The sequence below is a fragment of the Caretta caretta genome, chromosome 22, assembly GCF_965140235.1.
Source record: "Caretta caretta isolate rCarCar2 chromosome 22, rCarCar1.hap1, whole genome shotgun sequence".
Classification (NCBI taxonomy): Eukaryota; Metazoa; Chordata; order Testudines; family Cheloniidae; genus Caretta; species Caretta caretta.
The window spans coordinates 16,250,949-16,273,934 of NC_134227.1; the positions used below are offsets into that span (position 1 = coordinate 16,250,949).

Consider the following 22,986-nt stretch of genomic DNA (forward strand, 5'->3'; position numbering starts at 1 on the left):
CTCCAGAGTGGGAAAGAAACCCTTTTCTAACTTCAACTGACATTTTTACTGATTTTTTTTTTTTTTATATACTGACAGTCAATTTTTTTTAACCCAGCCAGTATATGTCCTGGTCTTTGCCAACTCAATTTCCAACACTGCAAGGTATGAAACTTAAAAGGCATAAAATCTATAGCCTGCAGTGCCTGTAGGAATGCAGAACATGATGGGGGAAAAAAATCTTCCTCTCAGGGTGTGATTTTCCATTAAGTGCAGCCAGCTCCATAAAAGTGATATTCACCCCAGTGAGTCGTGAGCAGGCATGATCCAAAGCCCACTGAAGTCAATTAAAAGATCCCATTGACATCAGAGGACACTAGATCAGGACCTTAAGGTGTAGGTCTGCCTTAAAAGGGTTTACATAAAAATAGCACCTTTTTACCCAACCAGTTTACTCCCACTGGGTCCAATTGTGCCTCCAGGGAAATCAGTGTTAACGTTCCAATTGATATCAATGATTTGTGGGAGGTCATTGTCGTGCTCTACTTGGCCTTGGTGAGGCCTCTGCTGGCGTACTGTGTCTTCTTGTGGGTGTCACCCTTTAAGACAGACGTAGACAAATTGGAGGGAATCCAAAGGAGCGCAACAAAAACAATCAAAGCTTTAGAAAACCTGACTTATGAGGAAAGGTTAAGAAAGATGGGCCTGTTCAGTCTTGAGAAAAGACGACTGGGGGGGGGGGGGTTTGATAGTCTTCAAATATCACAAGGGCTGCTATGAAGGGGGATCAATTTTTCTCCATGCCTACTGGAAGTAGGGCAACACGTAATCGGCATAATCTGCAGCAAGGGAGATTTATGTTAGATAGTAGGAAAAAAATTCTACCTATAAGGATAGTTAAGCACTGGATCAGGTTCCCTAGGGAGGTTGTGGAATCCCCATCATTTTAAGAACAGGTTAGACAAATACTTGTCGGGGTGTTCTAGGTTTACTTGGTCCTGCCGGGGGGTTGAACTAGCTGACCCCTCGAGGTCTGTTCAAGCTCTACATTTCCGTGATTCAGGCTTGGCTCCCTGTGAGAATTCAGAGCCAGATCTGCTGGCTTTAGAGACAAAAATGAAGCTCCGACCTTGACAGCTGATCAGAGAGGGTGAAGGGTGCACCTGTGTGGCGCTCCACTCACGTCAATGGGGTTCTGAGGGCTGCAGGAGTCCACCCCTGCAAAGCCAGCAGAGCTAAGAGAGCGTGAGCTGGGCCCCATTCATTTCATACATTCTACACAGATGAGGAGGGCTGCTCCTGCGGCCTGTGACTCAAAAGATCTGGATCCAATTCCCAGCTGTGTCGCAGACTCCCTATGTGACCTTCAGCAAATCGCTGCAGAACTTCCCGCTTCTGGCAAGTGGGGATTAACAATCCTTCCTTTCTCCTACCCCTTGTCTGTCCTGTCTATATAGATTATAAACTCTGATGCAGAGGCTGGCTCTTACTAGTGGTATGTACAGCGCCTAGCACATGGGGCCCTGATTTTGGCTGAGGCCTCCAGGCACTGCCATGCTATTACTAAAATAATCAAACTAAAGTTCTAGTCAGTTAAACCTGTGCAAACCCACTGAAGATGAGGGCACACAGACGTCGCTGAGGTCCAGTGTGGCCAGAAGAACCCTTATCATCGGAAATGATGTACCCAGACAGAAAGTTCCCCGTTTGAATCTCAGGACTGAAGTTTGCAGCACTAACTGGCAGGAGAAACCTCTTGTCAGTTGAGGATATTTGATCCAGAATCACAATAAACATGAAATTCCAGATAAAGTTGGGTGAAAAACTGGTTTTTCGATTCACTGGCAATCCTGAAAATCCCCTCCAGCCGCCCCCCCCGCCCCCAATTTTTTATTTCAGTTCAATCTGAAACCACGATTTTTCAAAATTTTTCATGAATCAAAAAATGGGGGCGGGGGGGAGGAAGGAATCATTTTTGGCTTGAACAAAACAGTTGCATTGAAAGGGAACAAAAATGTTTTGACTGCAATATTTTCAAACTTTTTTTTTTTAACAAAATGGAACAAAATTTCGAAATATAACATCATTCAGAACCAAAATCAAAAGGTTTCATTTAGAAAATGTTGAAAGGAAACAATTCAATTGTGGGGTGGAGGTGGGGGGCAGAAGACAGGTGTTGACCAAAATAATTCGGCAAAATGAACACAAATTCTCAAAGCGTGTCAGTGCCTCCCAGTCTGCATTTTTGGCCGAAAAAGTTTTCAGCTGAAAATTTTGGCATGTCTCTAATCCCTGATGCCATTTTTACTGAGTCACTCTTCAAACCAGGCACTAAGAAGGTTTTGCACAGGTTTTCTGCATTGGGGTGAATTTCACCTTCAAAAGTTGCATATTCTATTTTACAGGTAAATCAAACGCATTCTCTGATATTGTACAGGAAGGATGCTATATACCAAAATAAATTGCATTGTGTGCAATTTTCCCAGCAGTACAGGGATCTCAGTACTGCTTCTGGCTCAAAACACTTTGGAACTGTGTGTCAATGAGATTGGAAAAATGCATTAAATTTCAAACAACCCGAACAAATGGAAAGGAACAGGGTTCTTTGTCATAGCTGACTTCTTAAGAGATCAGACTCTTTTTGTTCATGGAATTAAAGAGCAGCTAATCCAGCCAAATCACTGGCAGGGTTTTATGACCAATTATGATACATCTTTTACTGCACTGATTGTCATTGTGATAATGCTGCCAATAATCATAGAATATCAGGGTTGGAAGGGACCTCAGGAGGTCATCTAGTCCAACCCCCTGCTCAAAGCAGGACCAATCCCCAATTTTTTGCCCCAGATCCCTAAATGGCCCCCTGAAGGATTGAACTCACAACCCTGGGTTTAGCACGCCAACGCTCAAACCACCGAGCTATCCCCCATCTTTTTGATTTCCTACATTTATTTGGGATTTCAAAGCAGCTGTTCGACTTGTTCTCCTGAAACGTCCTGACTGCTCGCTCTGATTAACATGGCATAGAAATAAATCCAGCCATAGCCACAATAAAAACCCATAAGTCCTTTGTGGCCCCAAAAAGGTCCCCATTTTCTGTCCCCAGTCACAGGTTTTTAAGAGAGCAGATTTCAGCCAAAGATTAATTTATTGTGGCTTCCTGGATATGAGAGTTTTCTTAAGAAGCAGCTTCACTTCTGGAGCCCGTTAGGGAGAAGAGAACTTGCTTTGCCTAATTTTGAACCCAATGTGGCCTTGGACGTTTGATTCTAGCTGAAAAATTATTTGGCTCACTTTTAACTCAGGGTGGACGTGGGTGGGGGAGAAGCCGGGGGTGGGGGGAGAGAGATTACAGAATCCAGTGAGGGGAAAAATAAGATGGACAATGGCAGTGAGTGGGAGAAAAAATTAGAATGAAAAGCTCAAGTCTCCCATCCTTCCTGCCCTCACAAGCCATTTGTTTCTTTCGCCCCCCGTTGTACTGTCTTTTACTTACCCTAGAGGATCCACTGTGCTAGGTGCTGTATAGTCATTGAGTAAAATTACCAAAGAATTTACAACCCTATAGCTTGATCCTGCAATGCTCTCCATGCACACAGACTTTTCCTCCTACTCAGAGCCCCAGTGAAGTCAAAGGGGGCCCACCCATGCAGATCACATCTCGGAAGCAGGATATAAACCTGTAAATTCTTTGGGGCAGGGCCTATACTAAATGCCTGTACAGTGCCTGCCACTACGGGGACACTACTGTAATAAAAACATCTGTAGGCTCACCTGACACAAACATTCACATTCAAGATACTGTGCAGGGCTCTTGTTTGTGCCAGGGCAGCTGTTGGGAGGTGGATCTATACAGAACACAGGACTGAATACTACTGTTATGTTCATGGCACACACACAAAGATAAAAACATATATACTGTGCTTAGAAGGTTGCAGAGTAATGCTATTTTATTTCTTAGACTCCAGAACCCTAACACAAAACAACCCAAAACCAGCAAGAGACAAAGCAGGCTGCTCCCTTATACAAGGAACCACAATTCACCCCACCTTGTTCTAAGCCGTCTGTCTGCTGACTGACTCTGATCGCAGGCTTCCCTACGGAGCTCCCTAGCCTGAAAGCAGTTCAGGAAAACACTTACAAATGAAAGTGACAGCCAACAATTCCAATGCAGTTTTCAAATACCCCACACCTACAACTAGAAAAACTTGTCTTGAAATTGGAAAAACTAAAGGACAGGGGATTAGAGGTTTGCAACCTCTGAGAGTTTCACAGCCCCCCAAAGGGAACAAATGTATCCTGTCCCTATTTAAAGAAAAAGCCCTGAATCAGTGTTCAATTAATAAATATTTGGCCCTTCTTTATAAAGTGTGCAGAATCCAACCTCTGACGCGCCTTGCAAAGCAGTTAAGTATGATTTCCATTTTACAGATGGGGAAACTGAGGTACAGAGAAGCTGAAGGGACTTGATCAAGGCCACACAGCAAGGCATGGATAAGAAAATAGACTCCACTCTCATATCTAATCAGTATGTAATTATAATTAGCTGTTACTGTAATATGAATAAAGTCCTCAAAAGAGACTGGAGCCCCACTGAGCTAGCTGCTGTACAAACACATGCTAAGAGACAATTAATCTTTCCTTTGATGAGTTCACAACATAACTAGACAAGACAGACTAAGGGTGGGAGAAAGGAAGGATTATTATCCTAATTTTACCAGTGGGGACCTGAGGGCCAGAGAGATTAAGCGACTTGCCCAAGGTCACCCAGGAAGTCAGTGGCAGAGCTGGGAATTGAACCCAGGTCTCTTGAGTCCTACTTCATCCATCTGCCCATTAACTCAGGCCATGTCTACAAGAGGAATGCTTTACCAGTGTAGGAATGCCTGTTTACCACCCCAGCATAGCATGCCTGGTGTGGACAGGTTTTATTATCAGTATAGTGAAACCACTCCCGCCAAGAGAAAGAAGCTGTGCTGATAGACGTTATACAGCATAACTGCACCTCCACTAGGGGTTTCTGATGGCACTGCTCTGTCGGTCAGGATCACACCCCTTCAAACTCCAGACCGACATCACTACGCTAAGGTCTATAGCGTGTAGACCTGACAGCCGCTATTCCTGCTTCAGAAAACAACACCTTTCTAATATCATCACACAAGCGAAGAGATTGAAACGTTTGCCCTTACAGGGGTCGTGCTGCTGCCTCCGTAGAACGTGACCTCTTCCCAGGTGACGACAAAGAGCCAGATGGCTGAGAAAGAGGGCAAGTTTTTGAAGTACTTCCTGATGTCTTTGGAGACTTTCTTCAGCAGGGCGGGGTCCATGGTCTCCCTGTAGTAGATTTCTCCTCGGATTCCATTGTGAACGTCTGCCCAAAATGGAGCAATAAAGGCCCGGCCATCTGCAAGGGGGAAAGGCTCTGGGGTGAACTGGCTGACTTGCACATTGAAAGAAATCACGCCATTGTTGTTGACCTAGAAAAAGAGGAGAACGGTTTGATTTAAGCCAACCAAAGCCTTGGCTGCAAGCGGAGAACTGTCATCTTAAAATTATTCCTGTGCTGATGGCGATTTTGGTGAAGGCTGGTTTATGCAATTATGTGATGGAAATAGGCCTATCCATCTAGGTACTTATAGGTCTCTCATTGCTCAAGCGAGCAAGGCCTGCGCTATGGAAGATCTTAAGCTGGGGCTAGGAAGACAGAGATCAGGAACTGCAGAGGGTACAACCCCACATAGATCAAACTGTGAAGGTTATTTAGCTGCAACAATTCTTTGAGATGAGCCTCTCTGGATCCACATCATAGGAGAATTATTTACCAAGGAGATTTTGTGCCCAACGTAACTGGCCCCAGGTCACTGGGTGCATTCAGGTAAATCAAATCCTTAGCAAGCAGTGCTGCTGAGTCCTCGGTACTGGACTCATTTGACCCAAACACTTGCAGGGAGCTCAATATCTGTTATGTTAAGCACAAACCCGTCAGTGCCAGGTCTTCAGCACTACACTGGGGACACTGGTGTCAGAGAACCACAGAATCATAGAATATCAGGGTTGAAAGGGACCTCAGGAGGTCATCTAGTCCCACCCCCTGCTCAAAGCAGGACCAATCCCCAACTAAATCATCCCAGCCAGGGCTTTGTCAAGCCGGGCCTTAAAAACCTCCAAGGAAGGAGATTCCACCACCTCCCTTGATAACCCATTCCAGTGCTTCACCACCCTCCTAGTGAAATAGTGTTGCCTAATATCCAACCTAGACCTCTCCCACAGCAACTTGAGACCATTGCTCCTTGTTCTGTCATCTGCCACCACTGAGCACAGCCGAGCTCCATCCTCTTTGGAACCCCCCTTCAGGTAGTGGAAGGCTGCTATCAAATCCCCCCTTGCTCTTCTCTTCTGCAGACTAAATAACCCCAGTTCCCTCAGCCTCTCCTCGTAAGTCATGTGACCCCAGCCCACATGCTGGACACCAGACAATGGCAGCAAGTGGTTTTACTACAAGTGGGAATTGGCAAAGGCCACCTGAAATAAAAACAGAGATTATTATCCCGAGCCTCCAGGAAATGACTGTATTGTGCACATGCTATGCATATATCACTGACACGGGGAGAGCATGGGTCTTTATCCCCCTTGGAATGGCTGGTGCACCAAGGTCTCACGTTCAAATCCCACTGTTGTGCCAGACAGGGTTGGCCTGGGCTGGGCTCAGCCCAATACCTGAATGGAAAATCCCTGAATTTGAGATCGGGATCAAATTTTGCTGAATCGGTCCCATCTTGAACACACTTTTGATGCAGCGAGATTAACCCTTTCTTAGCGCAGCCTGGCAGGTATGCTTCTCCCATGCCTGGCTTCCTGTGATGCCAATGGGAAGCAGCAGGACCAGCCCAGAACTTTCTCAGGCACCCACCAGAGGGTGGAAGGAATCCTTTCCCCCCCTGCAGCTCTGTATGTTCTTGTTTCTTGTCATGCATCTGGAATAATGCTCATGACATCAAGGCCTTAGCTTTGGCATTTAATCACCTGCAAAGGTAATTTATTGCCTTTTATACTCCTTTCCCGTGAACATTATCCCATTAAATACACCTTTGACTTTTTTAATCATAAAACCTATCAGTTCATGAAATCTAAGAACTTGCCAGGTAGGGACTAATAAATCTTCCATGTCTTGAACACTGGGAGAGTGTGCTTCAAATGCAGCTACTAATGAGGGGGAAACGAGTAAAAACGCAGTGTCTGCCACAGAGTTTCTCCTCCACTTACATAAATGCTCCTGTATGGGATTCCAAAGAAGATGAACGGGATGGACAGCTTAATCTCAGAGGAGCTTCCATCATCCACTTTGGGGGTTTTCGTATCATTCTGCCAGAACGGATACAAAATCTCCATGGACTGAGCTGGAAGAGGACAGTATAGTTATTATAATGATATAAGGACTGGTCCTGTTCCCACTGACTGCAATGGTACAGGATCAGACCCATAGCATCACACCTCCTGATGCTCTTTACATACTTTGTACTTCAGCCACTACTGAAATGCAGCCACCTCTGGGGTGGAGAATGGCAGCTGGTTAATAACATGCCCCAGTACTATGCAAGAGTTTAGAACAGGGGGTGAAAAGAATAGTCTCTACAACTGCAGCTGCAGGAGGGATTTTGTATTGGTGGAACGTCGCTACCCAAACTGGAATTTGGCCAGGCATAAGATTTGATGTCACTTCCCTTGTATAGAAAGGATTCTACAGGATCCTTCATGACCCCTAAACGGTCAAGGCCTCTGTTTTACATCGTATTTAGCATCTTCAGCAGGACAGTGTCTCCTAACACAATAGCCGGGGCATTAGTTCAGTGCTATCTCAGAGGGAAGAACAATAAGGAAGAGGGTCCAGTGGTTAGGATGCTAGCCTGCGACTCGGGAGACCAAGGGTTAATTCTCTGCTTCTCCCCAGACTTCCTTTGTGATCTTGGACAAGTTATTTAACCTCTCTAGGCTTCAGTTTCTCACGTGTAAGATGGGGTTTACAGCACCACCCTGCCTCACAGGGGTGTGTAGGGAAAAATACATGAAAGATTGTGAGGAGCTTTGATATCACAGTAATGGGGGCCAGATACATACCTAAGATAGATGGATAATGACATCTGCTGAATTGACAGGTTTCAGAGTAACAGCCGTGTTAGTCTGTATTCGCAAAAAGAAAAGGAGTACTTGTGGCACCTTAGAGACTAACCAATTTATTTGAGCATGAGCTTTCGTGAGCTACAGCTCACTTCATCGGATGCACATCCGATGAAGTGAGCTGTAGCTCACGAAAGCTCATGCTCAAATAAATTGGTTAGTCTCTAAGGTGCCACAAGTACTCCTTTTCCATCTGCTGAATTAACACTCCTTCCTGTAGCACTCTGCCTTTTTCTTTGAGCTCTTCCATTCACGTAGCAACCGGGCCTGGCCTTGCTTAGCTTATGAGAGGATACTAGGGGAAAGCCTGAGATGCTATTGCTAGGACAGTTTAATCAAAAATTTCCCACTGAAATCAGGTTTTCCATTAAATTAAACATTGCACAGAAAGTAGCTTCTTTTCCCCCTACATCTTTTGACGGAAAAAATTAAAAAACAGTTTTTAGCCAAAGATTGTTTTGTTGAAAAAGTTGAAATTTTCCACTGAAAATTTTGACAAAAACTAAGCATGCTCAGTGAATTTTTCCACAGGGAACAAACCCCATTTCCCACCTGCTCTAATTGCTAGGTCTACAATCGCGGATTATGCCTCTATAGAAAGAACTATGCAGCCAATCCTGTGCCACTCGCAGACATCTGTTATAACAGAATTCTCCATTTATTTAGCCCTATGAGGTGATCTACCACAGAGGGAACACACATTTCCTTAGCTAGAAAAGAAATGGACTGTCCTCATTATATTCAATCAGTGCTGACCCAAAGAGCTAGACTCAAAACAATTTCATCTCTGTTTAAGTTGATTCAGGACATTCTTTTATCTTCTAGGTCCTAACCTGCAATTTCAGAGGCTGCTAGCTGACGGGTGATTGCTCTGAGCCTGGGTTTTAAAGATGCAGTGGGTTTTCTTCCCATTCCGTGCAAGTATAAGCTGTTCGATTATTGTACCTTTTAAGATGTCCTTCGCTAGAATCTGGTTTATAATAGGGACAACGGGAAGCCGACCCTTTTATGAAGGTTCTAACCGATACAGCTTTCTAGCTCAAAAGAAAAATACCTGTACTGAAAGTCTAAAAAGGGCTTTTTTTAAAGGTGTGTGTGTGTATATATATTAATTTTCATGCTGGAGAGAGTTTAAGTGGTGTGTGACAGAGTCCTGAATGTATGACTACACTTATATACATATTTTGTAAGGGCTATCGCAAATATCCTGTTGCCAGGTAGTAAAATAAGTCATTTCACAGCTGTAATGTATCCAGCAGGCTATTACATCTGAGGTCACAGCTATAAATTATAGATTTTTTTTTTAAAAAGGGTGATACTCAGCACAACCTTTTAAGCAATCACTTTTTAAGCACTAGCATTGGAGTCTAACTCTGCACGTATAGCCTCTCCTATCCAAGTATCCCAACAGGCTTGGCTAGCAAAGGAATCTAGCCTTAATGCCCTGAGCTTCAGGCAGATTATCATCCTCATTTTGCAGGTGGGGAAACTGAAGCACAGTGGTTAAATTATTTGCCCGTAGCCACACAAGGGAAACAGCAGGCATCAGTACCAAGATCTCAAGCCACATAGACCTAAACCTTAACCCCAAGACCAGGATATCTCCCCCAAAGAAATTAAATCAGTCGTGTAATGTGAATATGCTGAGTTAGCATGACAAAAAAACAAAAACAAACCCATCTACCCAAGACTGGCCTCAGTCCACTGTTCTTGACCCTCTTGAAATCAAATTTAAATTAAAAAAAAGAGAGCAACAAGAAATCTTCTGGAGATTTTCCTGTGCCTTTTACAAAACTACACAAGGAAAAAACAAAAACAAAACATGGATGGAAGTTTTGTAGAGTGAATGATCTTAATAAATGTTTCCTCAAAGCTGTATAAACCACAGGGAATATCAATGAGGATACACCTAAGACTTGGAGTTTGGATGACTCCACAAACCAAGTCAGAGCTCTAACAAAAGTAAATTAGCACACAGTTGTGTGGTAGCTTGACTTCTCCACAGACTCTTTCTACCCACCTGCCTTTCATTCTGCATAAGTTTGTCTGGCAGGCGAACTGTTCAAACTCTAGAAATGTTTTAAAGTCCTGCTTTCATGACAATTGTGATATCATCCCATACTCCTGAATTCTGCATGAAGAGCTCAGAAATGTGCGGAGACTCTTTAGTCTGTTGATTATTTTGACTTCATATTTGAAACCGAAAGGGCAAGATGTAAATTGGCCTAGCTCCATTAATTTCAGTGGAACTATGACAATTTATATGAGTTGAGGATCTGTCCCTCGCTGTGAATAAATGTCAGCGATGCAAAATGATCGTGTATATTTACCAGGCAAGGCACAAAAGTCTACTTGTTCGCCCCTCGGTATTAGGATTTAAAAATAAATTACCCTGCTACTGTACTTGCTCTCAGACAAGTATCTGAGTAGAATTTTGCAAGGCTTTCTATGCACATGAAGTTTGCGTGTAGCAAATTTCTGAGGCAAGCGCTTTCCTATTGTAAATGTAGAGTATCAGTATCCGAGGACCAAAAGTCAGAAATACTAACCTTGCTGCCGTACAATCATGAACACAAAGGCCACCCAGGTTCTAATGAGTGACGGATAATTCATCCTAAAAGGGGGGGAAAAAAAAAAGTAACTAATCATCAATCCAAAACCAGATCTGCTAAGCAAATCTCAGGCTAATGGCTAATAGTGCCTTGAAATTGTGTGATTGCTCCAGAGATGCAGAAAATTGGGAAATGTAGGTCCTTACCCATGATCTAGCCCAAAAATGACAAGCTAGATAGCTAGTATAATGAAATCACTGATGATAAAACAACCTGCCCTCCAGGTATTCTCAGGGTATATGTACAGCATGATTTCAGGAATCAGAAATGAACCAGTATGTTGGAATTAATGAATAGCACCCAGCTCCCAGTGTGTCTTCAATCCCCCTATTAATCCAACACAATTCTTTGCTGATCTGCTTCATGTGAGGATATTACTGCAGGCTTTAAGATGAATAGCTTTTCATTGTAAGAAAATGAGAGCGAATTATAAACCGTAGTGTGTTTATATAGTTAGAAGACTTCAAATGTTGGTTTAACTAATCCTTTGTACTGGGTGGTAATACAATGATCACTTAACATTCTTGACAGGTGTGAAGGAAGCACAAATATTTACACAGCTTGACAACTTCCTTGCTATACAGAAATCAACTATATATAGAAGGGGGTGGAAATGCATCTGGGTAAATTAAAGAGAAATTTTGTGTGGTATTTTAATTTATTTTATGCTTACTATAATTTGTTATATATTATTAATCAAAGAGGAAGTAGGACTACAGTAGCTGCTTTGATTTAATTACTTTATCATTTCTATTCATTAAACAGAGGGAAAGGTTTTTTATATACCATTTATATAAAACTACAGTGTATACACAATACACACAGTGAGTGAATGAAATATGTATGATCAGATTCAAGTATAAATTAGAGTGATCTATTTATACAGAGACAGAATAGTCACACTTCTATATTAAATATATATCTATTCATGCATTATATTACATCTATGACTGTACTCCAACATTATAGACATTACATCTCTATATAACAAAATAGCTCTATAGATCTATTTATATAATGGAGTACACATATATAGCTATATCTATTTCTATCTATCTATATATATAGCTAGATACATTGTCTGTATAGCTACATATTACTTACACTTGAATCCAATTATAATGATGTTTGAAGAAGTGAAACACCATATATAATCAAGTCGAATGACAGTTCCACACTTCTCCAATGCTTCTCAATGTGTCATTGCAATTAGATTGAAAAAATAAATCTTGTTTACAGCAAAGTTGTTCTGGAGTGAGAAAAATTAATTTAACTATGAAAGGGTTCCGCTGTATTCCTTACTGTAGAAAAGAAGCAAGTATCATGCTAGAATTTTATATAGATCTTAAATCTAAGTCACTGTGGATTCATTAATTGAGAACACACACAATGACTAGTGGAGAATATAAATGTATTGCATTAAAACCTAGAAGATGTACCTCTGGGGAAGCATGACAGAAAATAAAAGAAACAATGCTTAATTTAGTACATCCCCTTAAAAAAAATAAAGCAATTTTTTTAAAAGTATGAAAAAAATACCAACCTGTTTTGCAGAGAAGGGAAGAAATTAAGTCCGAAATTTTAAATTGAATCTTGGTAAACCGGGGGGAAATCTTATGTCAATGAAGAATACATTTCAGTGCTCTTTTACCAATTATTGCTGATGTCTGAAATGATGTCTCAATCTCTTTTGCTCTTTCAATTGAAAATTCAGTTTTTCTCTGTGTTGTTTAAGGGCCAGAATAGTGTTGAGTTGCAATCAAAACTTTTTGCTCTATTAATTAATGGTAAATTAATCTACAGCTCAGATTCTGGGCTGTAAAAGTGGAGAGGTTTCTTTCTGGCAGAAAAAAACCCTAATCCTTCAGGTAGAGTTAGATGGAAATGTCAGTAAGTTGGCGCTAGATTTGTGGCTGTTCTGATCAGAATCGCTTTTCACTTGGGAAGGAAAAAAACAACCCACAAAAGAAACAAGCCCCTTCCTCCTTTGTGCAAGTGGAAAAAAAGCTTCTATATAGTGTTACAGAATTAGCATTAAACAGCATAGGGATTAAAACACTAAAAGTCAGAGCCCTTGAAATGTACATGAAGATAATTTTCTATCAAAGTCTTGTTTGAATTTTCATAAACCAATTTAGTTCAGCTTTGGCCGAGAGGAAAATAAAAGCTATTTAAAGAAAAGTTCTTTCCAAATCTTCTTCAGAAGATTTTATTTTTACTCCTGATCCTACCACCCCTAGGAGGGAGTGGGATTGTCCTGGTTTTAAAATCTAAGGATTTTGGCAAAAATTAGTTAATATTTACATTGCAGCAGCATCTGGAAGCCAAGTATTTCAGCACTTCATTGTGCTAGGTGCATTATGTGCACCATAAGTGAAGGTCTCTGGCCCAAACTGCTTATAGTCAAAGACCCTGAGCCATGTCCCCAGTTGAAATCAATAGGACAAAAGGTAGTAAAAAAAATTCAGCACATGTGTAGGTGTAGTGCAGGATTGGGGCCAATAAATCAAACAAGCGGGCTGAGTAGGAGGAATAAAAGGGGAATTTTTTGTTGTTTTTTTTTAAAGGAAGATTTAGGTTTCAGTTCCACAAATACGTCCCCATGCACTTAATTTCATGCATGTGCGTAGCCCCATTGATTTTAGTAGGGCTACTGGTGTGTAAAGCCAAACACGGGAGGAAACGTTTGCTGGATCAGGGCCTTAAAGTACGTTACCGACACAAACCTCCTACTTGTAAACCTGATTCCCAGTCTATTGAAGGGAAGAAAGCCCTCAAGGGGGAATCTAGGGCTAGATTCTTCTAATACTACCAGCCATTCAGTGCCTTTGGAGTCATTCCAAAGGCAAAAACAAAACAAGCCTCTCTCTCTCTCTTCAGAAGGCTCTTCACAGATTACCTGCAAAGGGAAAATAAACCGGGCTTGTACTCCTGTATGCTGCTTTATGATGAATACCGAAAATCCGAATGTATCCTTTTCTCCTCTGATTGTTTTATGTTTAAAATTCAGCTTCTGTCTGACTCAGGAAGTTCTATGATGACTAGAGCTGCTTTGATTTTACAGCTTGCCTGACAATTTGGAGTGAACATTCTATCTTCCAGATTTTGTTTTTTCTTTTGGGTCAGGGCCTACCATTTTGTTCTGCATTGTACCGTGCTGAGCACATTATGGCTAACCAAATAAGTAACAATATTTTACTTTCCGCACTGAGGCTCAAGACAAGCAAATCATTCCAAAGAGGTGGGCTAGAATTTCCAGAGGCTAGTCCTAAAGCAAGTAAGCGAAGGTCAAAATAACCACATAGATGGGAACCAGGTCAAATAATTTCCCCAAGTAAGGATTTGAACGAAGTCCAAAAAAGGTTTTCTGAAGCTGATGTTGGAGTCCGGTGGAAAGAGGATTTTTCCAGATAGTAATTTCCTCCAGGGAAGGTATCACCTGTCTCCCCATTATACCTCCCTTTATTGCTTACTGCAGGACTGCTGGCCTGGCCCAGCCCTGCTACCTTACAATTGCTGCCTGCACCTGTAGCCATTCCTCTACTGAGAGCTTTAACTCTCTCTGTGCTGCAGGAGAGGTTCCTGACTCAATTTCAAATCTGGTTGACCATTAAACCTAGACTTAGATCCAGGACGCACAGAAATTCAAGAACAAAAAAGACCCAGCAGATGGGTTTCCCTCAACTTTGCCAGTGCAGGATTGCTCCCTCCCCACTGTGAGAGTGTGCCATCTCTTTTAATTGTAAATGGCACACTCTCATTGCAATGGGGCTCCGGGAGACTACTCTGCAGGAGATAGATCTCTCTGTCAGGGAACATTTGCTACTATTCAGATTAAATTTTCCTTTTAATTTCATCTCATTATCCCATTTATCTCTATCACTCCCTTTGAATGGTTATAGACACTTCAGGTTGCTGTATGGCGGTTTCTTCCCAAAGGTTGGTGTGTACCTAAAGATATGTCTGCACTGCAATCATGGGCTGTGATTGTCATATAGACATTCCGGAGCTAGCTTTAACCTATCTAGCTCTGGAAATGCAGCAGTGAAGTTATGGCAGAGTGGGCTTCAGCACGGGATAGCTACCTGAGTGATTACCCAGGTGGGCTTATGTAGCAGCACTAAAGTCCATGCTGCTACGACTTCATTGCTCTGGTACCCACAGTAGCTCGCTTAATGCTAGTTCTGGTATATCTACTTGAGCTGCAATCACACCCCATGATTGCAGTATAGACATACCCTCAATCTGGCTGCCAATGCTAGAGAGGACAATTTACTAATTTTGGTACCAGACATAAGAATTTAGTCACATGCTCTATACAAGAGAGAAAGACAAAGACAATGAGAGTAATTTTCCCTCACTTCTAGAGAAGGCGTGTTAAACCATAGAATTATCTGGATTATGCGATTTAATATGCTCAGATTCTTCAATACAGGTGAGATACAGCGTGCTGCATGTTGACCACAATACACAAAGGGGACTTGGGTGATGCATGGGAAATGGGGGTGATTAAACCTTAACCTCTAGGTTGCTTGTGGACACCTAGGGCTAGGTCAGCCTTGTTCTAAAGTTGTTAGCTGATCGTTGGTAGCACGTGTAGTAATAATATTTAGCTCTTTTATGCTATTTTTATCTGCAGATCTCAAAGCCCTTAAAAAGATGATTTACTCCAATTTTATAGATGGGGAAGCTAAGGCACAGAGGGGCAAAGTGACTTGCCCAAGGCCATTGAGCAAACCAGAGGAGGAGACACGAATCAAACCCCAAGTCTCCTGAGTCCCAATCCAGTGCTCTATCGCCTAGCCCCCCCCCACTGCTTCCCAGTGAGTAAAATGAGTTGGGGGGTCTCAGCTCAGTCTCTAAAAGACAAGCATCCATTTTAGAAGAAAAACCCGCACAACCTGTATAATGGTATGAGCCGTCTCATTCTACACGAGAAGTTCTTGTCGGACGTAGCACGGGAGGAAGTTGCTTTGTGTCTGAAACAATGGAACAATTCAAGGTCAGCAGGCAAACCAATATGTCCTTGAGAAAGGCTGTTAACAGCCAAAACATTAGACGTGCTGTTTATCTGCCCTAACACCGTTTAGCCCACGTGAATCTCCGGGTGTTGCATTACATGTTAAAGAAACACTATGGGATTAAGTCTTTCTTCACCTCCATGCAAACAGCGTGATGTTCCAAACCAAGTCAGAAGCCAAAGAAACAATTTTATACTTTTAAAATCAATTTCACGTTCCATTTTTATTTCAAGTATTAGCTCCAAGCTATTTACAAATAGCCAAAAAATATGAAATCCAATAACCTGACCTTAATTTTAGTGCTTCTGTCTTTGCGGATAAAACTCATTTAACTTGAATGGCAGTGTGGTGAGTGGGTTGAGGAAGGGGCTGATGCACGGGCTTTATTCCCACTTGTGCCACAACTGTAACACCCTAAGGCAATTTTGTTCAGCAGAGAAATAAGTACAGAAGCTTTGAGACTTTATAAAGCACAGTAAGAATCCTCAATAGAAAATGCTCTGTTAGGCCATCGCTATAGTACCTATTGCTGTGATATTCACAATTGTATTAAAGGTATTATCACTAGAGTTTACGTTAACCTAGGTATATGGGACTAGGCTTTATATTGAAGTAGTAAATTATTTTGCATAGGTGCTTGGAGCTTGGTGGATGCAGGGAGGAAAAAGGGATGAAGAGATAAGAGCTTAAGGGTAGATTTTCCAAAGCACTTAGCCTTGGTCCAACTCTGCTCTCACTCAAGTCTATGGGAGCGTTACCATTGACTTTAATGGGAGCAGAATTAGGTCAACACTAAAAGCTTTTCAAAATCCAACTCTAAAGCTGTGGGCTCCTGCTGACTTTATACCTGTGCTTAAGATAATGGCATGGGAACATTGAGCACTGACAATTCAAAATCACTTTCAACCCGTCTCAACAATAGGAATCTTTCAGGAGCAAGACAATGTGCATTAGCTTTTGAAGACACAAGCTGCCTTAACAGATATTTATTGCACCAAGGAACTGATGTTCTAACTATCCCAAAGGCAGAGGGGAAAGTATGCATGGGGTAGGGGGTGCAGGAGAAGTTTTGCTATAAGAAACAAATGAGAAAGTTGTCAAGAAACCCCCTGGACACTTTTTTTGTGCGCGCAAAAGTTCAAATAAGTTTATTGAAATGATCAAACCAATTACCTAATCGATATGCGTTCCTCAGCAAACTCTGCCATTGAACCCAAAAGGAGATTTTTGGAACAGGAAGCACATTCCCCCTGACTCCAGTACCCAGGAGAGAAACCAGAAAACAGGAGAAAAGGGAGACTTGGAGCATACTTTTTCTTGCTAAAGATTACACAGTTTTACAAATAGTGCTAAGAATAGACCTTCACGTTTAAATTATATTCAAAAAAGGAAAAACAAAAGAATTTCCAGTAACTTCAGTAGACAAATCAGTGAGGCAGAAGGTTGAGAAATGGCTGCCTACCTTCTCCATGTAATGGAGAGGGAGTTTGCTTGAACGTCTACAAAAAAACCCAACAGCCAAATTATGATGGCGCATGTACTGAGAATACACACCACAGCTTCTGGGATGCTTTGCATTTTCAGATCTGTACATGGACAAAACCAAAAGCATGTCATTTACAAGCACAAATGGCAACTGATGGAGGAACAATTTTGTACTTGGAATCTTTAGGGTCCAATCTACTGCGAACAAAGAAACGGGTCACACTGTAGAGCAAAGACTATGGGTATGTCTATACTACATACGTTGACGGAAGGGGTTTTTCCATCAATGTAATTAAGCCACCTGAGAGGCGGTGTTAGGTTGACAGAAGAACTTGTCTGTTGACCTAGCTGCATCTACACTGCTGGTTAGGCAGAAAGGCACTCAGGGTGGGAAATTGTTCACAGCCCTGAGCAATGTAGCTAGGTCAATCTAATTTTTAAGTGTAGACCAGCCTATGATTACGTTTGTTAGTGGTTTCCCAAGATCATGCTGTATATTAGGCCTAACTGTCCACCCAGGGTACATACTTAACTCCCATGAGGGTTCATAGCAGTTTCTAACACACACATGGATGCATCCTTTGTTACAACTGTACATCCCATACATTTGCTGTTTTAAGCAATCTAGCTGTACCATCTGGTCACATCGTGGATATTCAAGACACACACAAATCAGAAAGCAAAATGTCACAGTATCTAACCTCATTATACAAAGCTGTGTAATGTTCTGATTTGTAATTCCCACCTAGTTCCCTGTAAACTAGGTAGTTAGAAAATCCACTCTATGTAAAGGCTTATGTGCATGAAGTAACATCAATAACAAAACAATAGCTGGCAAAAGTAGCACTTGGTTAAAGGACGCAGGAGGGGTTTTTTGTGTGGTTTTTTTTTTAAATAAAAACATAACTGGACCATTTATTGAACTGGCAATGTCTACAAATACAGAGCATTTCAGCATTCTGGACCATTAGGCATCAACTAGAATTAGGTGAAAATTTCTGCAATTTTATTCCCTTACTATTTTAGGTTTCCAAAATTCTATGAAATTGCTCAGAAGCAACCTCATTTTAAATGGGAATATTGTGCAAAAATAGGACCCAATTTCCAATGGGCAATACAATTGAAAGATGATCAAATTTTGAGCATTTTGAATTTTGTGCGATTCCCGCCCCTGCATTCAAGGGCTGAGCATCTGGATGTGTAAAACATTCCCTTTTTTGGAGTGGCCTTTTTTCTTACCCAGCTGAAGTCTACCGAAATTTTTATACAAAATGCATAGTCTGCTGCCTGGACAGACTGTGAATGGTTCTATAACACTGGCTAGAGACAGCCTGTTCCCCAGAGTGGTGAAATTACAGTGTCTGTGCAGTGGCTTTTGCAAACCTGGGCGGATCATTGATCTGGTTTATATGATAGTGCTAAATCTCATACCTGTGAAGAAGGCGTTATCCTTGTTCACTAAAAACCCTTGTTTTTCTATTCAGTTTTCCCATTCCTACCAGGTCCATCATAAAAATAACATTTAACTGTTGTTCAGAGACAACATGGCGAGAGCACCAATTTTGTTTCTGGATATAATCAAAACTTTTCACAGGCAAAGAAACTTACAAGCACATACTTGGCCTTTTGTAAGATCCCATCGAATGTTTTAATTGACTTTATTTCCTTCTCTAAAACCAAGATATTTAATTGTGCTAAAACAGTTGGTCAATAATTACAGTGTCTCGTTAATACCAGTTACAATGCCATAAATATACCCAAGATAGGTGATTACCGTTCTATAGAATTAGATCAGATATTCCTTTGTATCTGCATCAGTCACATAACCTGCACAAGCTTATGACTGATGGGCAACATAGTCATACAGTAAGTCAACAGGAGAAATAAGCTTCTAATATTAAACAACCATATCTTTTCATAAAACTTTGTTTTATAATAAAATATCTTATTAAACACAACTTCTTCTATGTGTATGTATGTATATATCATACATGTGTTGGCTTGGCGTTCCATTGCAGGGCAGCAAATGGATTTACTGCCCAAATGGGCAGAAAATACATCCTCAGTTATGCTATAGCTTATAAAGCACATTCTGCAACAAGAGTCCTTAAAAGTAAAACTTTATATTACACTGTCACCATTTCATGGTTCTTTATTCTTATTGGATCAAGCCAGGTCATGTGGATTCCATGTTAAACATGCAAGCCTTGGTCTGTTTTATATTGCTCATCTTGATGTTCCCAGGAGATCAACTCTTACAGCAGAAGACCAGGCACAAATAATTAACTTATCTTGAAACCTCTTATTTCTACATTTACTCTAGATGTGGAACCAGTCTCAGCTGAATAGTTCCTGAACACTGAATCTGAAGCGTATGAGATTATATCCCTCCCTGGACAATCCAGGTAAAATATGAAGAGAATACACAACTCCAAGAATATAAAGCAGTTCAGTAACTCAGACAAAAGCGTCATGAGAAAGAAAGTGCATGGGGAGGGAGAGGATGTTAAAGAGCTAAGGTCAGAAGTTCATACGTAACTAGAGCCCTGACTTCACTGCTTGAAAAACATTTTTTAAAAATGTAGTTGCTTAAAAGTCAGTGTAAAGTCTTCAACTTGTCAAGGTGACAGAGGAATAAAGGAGGGCCCTGTAAAGGGAGACAGCTGTGTGATTTACAAGAGATACATAAAAGGGCTGAGGATTTCACGGCAGGATCATAAGAAAGAGACCCAGCTCTAAAGGAAAAAAGTGCCTATTTAAAATCAGCACACTATGCCCATGGAGAGTTTGGTGGAGGCCACGAGGGAGTGAATCTGGATCGTGAACGTCCGCTTTACAATCAGTGAGAGTGGTTTCTCATCTACTCACCTTCTACAAACGGATTTAAGTAAAACTGATACCGATCTTAAACAGGAGGTCCACATTAAATTGGTAGGTGGAAAAGTGCTAGGTTAGGATAAATTCCTGGAGTAAGAGTAAGAAATAGGACTCTATACTAAGGAATAGGACTCTGTCAGGAGAATGATTTTAGTCTTTCTACTCTCAACACAAACTGTCCGAAGGGTAAGTGTTTGTTAGTGGATCTTGCAGGCAATAGGGAAAGGACATTCAAAGCAACTCCATTATGCTGTTCAGCATACTGTTGTGCTGTTAATTTGGATTCCCAGTTGACACAAAACCCATCCAAGAACAGCCAGAGTTTTCTGCAAATTAGCATATAAACATATTTGGCTAAAATACTGTTAATTCCAACCTTCGGTAACATCAGACGTGCCATTCAACTACACACAATGCCAGAGGTCTAGCGAAGTTGAACAGTTTGCAAGAGATCAGAGTAGAAGTGACTACTCTAGATAGTGAGTTTTGGGAGGAAAATATATATATTTTTTTATTTGTACATTTTCTCTCTCCCATTTTATTTACTCTTGCAAACCAAGTGTAGTTTAGGATGCTCTGAATACCTGAGTTCTAACTCAAGCTGAATACTGCTTAAAATCCTTTCACTAACCTCCACAACAACAAAAATGTAAAGAGATCACTTTGCTGGATAAACAGCAATTCAGCTATTTATAACCAGAGTCAAATAACTGGGTGGACAAATGCTGAGTCCAATCTTTAATGTAACAGAAGTACTGACCAAATTCTGCACTGAGCTCTGACTCCCTTACTGATGGACCATAATACCCCTCTTAGCTTGAAGAGCTGACCATTCATGCTAAATTCACGAGTATACCGGAAGAGTAACAAGAACATCAAGGTATCAGACATCCTGAAACACACACACACACACACACACGCTGAAGTCAGTTATCTCCTCTTAAGTTCATTCACATCGGATGGTGGCATGTCTCTCGCAGATTTGGGCACACTACCTGGGCTAAGAAGTCAACTGGTATAAAAACAAAACCTCAACCCATCAACCAACCTAAAAACCCTGCAAAAAGTCTTTAACTCATGTGTGTGTGTTTGTGTGAATGCACAAAGCCAGAAGAGGTTATTTAGATTTGGGCTCCACAAAAAATTTGTCTCCATCCTGAATGCCATAAGAATGTAATGCCCTTGAGTTGTATTTCATCTCCTCGGGACCAAAGGGAACTTCGTGGTCAAAGTAGTAGAGCAACATGTTGCTTGTTGACAAATGCACTACCGTTTTTAATTGTTTCTTGAATTCTGCCACCGTCTGATCTAGACGGATGGATATTTCCTCCACCTTATCTTTGAAGTGAACTTCAACCTTCGCGCTGCTCCGGGGCCGAAGATCCACTACTGCTAAGGGTTCCAGCTTTCCGTATTTTGTGACTAGCTCATGATACCTAGAAAATAAAAAAATAGAAAGCTACGTCATACCTGCTCATACAATTGTCACACTGCTCACAAATTACTTGTGCTCTGTAACTATAATACTGACACCTTCCACCTGCAGATCTCCAAGGGGTCTCTGCAGATAAGTTGCAAGGCTCAATTAATTCCTGTGAGTTAAGCATTGTAACCATTTAAGAGATTGGTAAACTGAGGCTCAGAGGGGTTGAAGGATTTGTCCAAGACACAGAGTGATTCAGCAAAAGCCAAAAACAAAACCCAGGCATCCTAACAACAAGTCACTCTGCCCCTCTTTTTAAGAACTAGACCACATGGCATTCACCAGTCAATCTGCAATCAAGTTAAGAGCCAATCAATTAACTTGAGGTGAAATCTCTAATGAAGACCAACCCCTGTTGCGTGAAGAACACTGTTTAAGACTGTAATAATTCAGGAGTAATACAGAGCCCTCCTCATACTCTGACACTGTGCAGGAACAGCAAAAAATGCACCAAATATCTGGTTTCACATTTGCCACTAAATCTTGGAGATTTAAGGGAGGTGCTCATTATAACTCACTAACTACATGGGGCAATATTCATTCCAGATGAAAATTAAATGGCCTTCCACAAAGGATGAATCTAGACCGTGATGTTTGTACTCTATCATTTTCCATACAATGCTTGGGAAGAAGTACACGTTTTGATACGAATTGCCATACTAGGAACAAAAGCAGAAGAGCCATCTACTATAGTAACCTTGTCTCAGACTATAGCCAAAGCTGCAAAGGAGCAAAGACATCAGACTGAATGGAAGGCAGAATATAGTGTTTTAGAAGAAGGCATTATCAGCAACTCAAGATGTGTATGGAACACCTGTGTACTGCTCTGAAAATACTCATTTAATCAGTTAAGGAAACTGAGAAAAGTTATTCAATAACTGGAAATTCAAACCACCTATCTTGACTTTGGGAGAATATTGTTCTAACCATAGCTTACATCTCTTGCCCAAATATGTAACAAAAAAAGTATCAGAACTAAATAATACTAAATAATAATAGTACAAAGCATTTTGGTCAAAATTTTCAAAAACGAGTGAGTTTGGGTGCCTCAATTTTAAGGTACTTCAGACACTTTAAAGGAACCTGATTTTCAGGAAGCGCTGCACACCCATCAGAAGGCCACTTTGATCTGATACGACATTAGACTTTCTCTGAATCCAGCAAGCTGCAGCATGGATCACTGAACTTTCCCTGGCTGGAGGAGGGTGCGGAGAGAAGTACTGGCTTGGTGGCCATGTGGGTTTGATGGAGTTGTGAAAACAATGAAAGGCTTATCCGCATGAGGAAACTGACCAGTAGAACTACAACAATCTAATTATACCCCTGTTGCTATGCTGGGATAATTCCCCAGGGA

At 41.3% G+C, this 22,986-nt stretch overlaps 1 protein-coding gene across 5 annotated transcripts in view; it reads right to left on the reverse strand.

Moving 5' to 3' along the window:
• LOC125625511 (tubulin-specific chaperone cofactor E-like protein) overlaps positions 1 to 22,986 on the reverse strand; it is a 98,323-nt gene that overhangs the window by 49,785 nt on the left and 25,552 nt on the right. For 2 of the 5 annotated variants that reach the window (XM_075122256.1, XM_075122258.1), the window contains exons 1-4: positions 11,871 to 21,271; positions 10,704 to 10,768; positions 7,243 to 7,376; positions 5,169 to 5,456 (exon numbers count right to left, since the gene is read on the reverse strand). In XM_075122256.1, the coding sequence (XP_074978357.1) occupies positions 5,169 to 5,456; positions 7,243 to 7,376; positions 10,704 to 10,768; positions 11,871 to 11,914 (531 nt within the window). In that variant the 5' untranslated portion in view covers positions 11,915 to 21,271. Of the gene's footprint in view, positions 1 to 5,168; positions 5,457 to 7,242; positions 7,377 to 10,703; positions 10,769 to 11,870; positions 21,586 to 22,986 lie in introns of those variants that run through there. The other 3 variants (XM_075122257.1, XM_075122259.1, XM_048827664.2) reach the window with 3 other exon arrangements.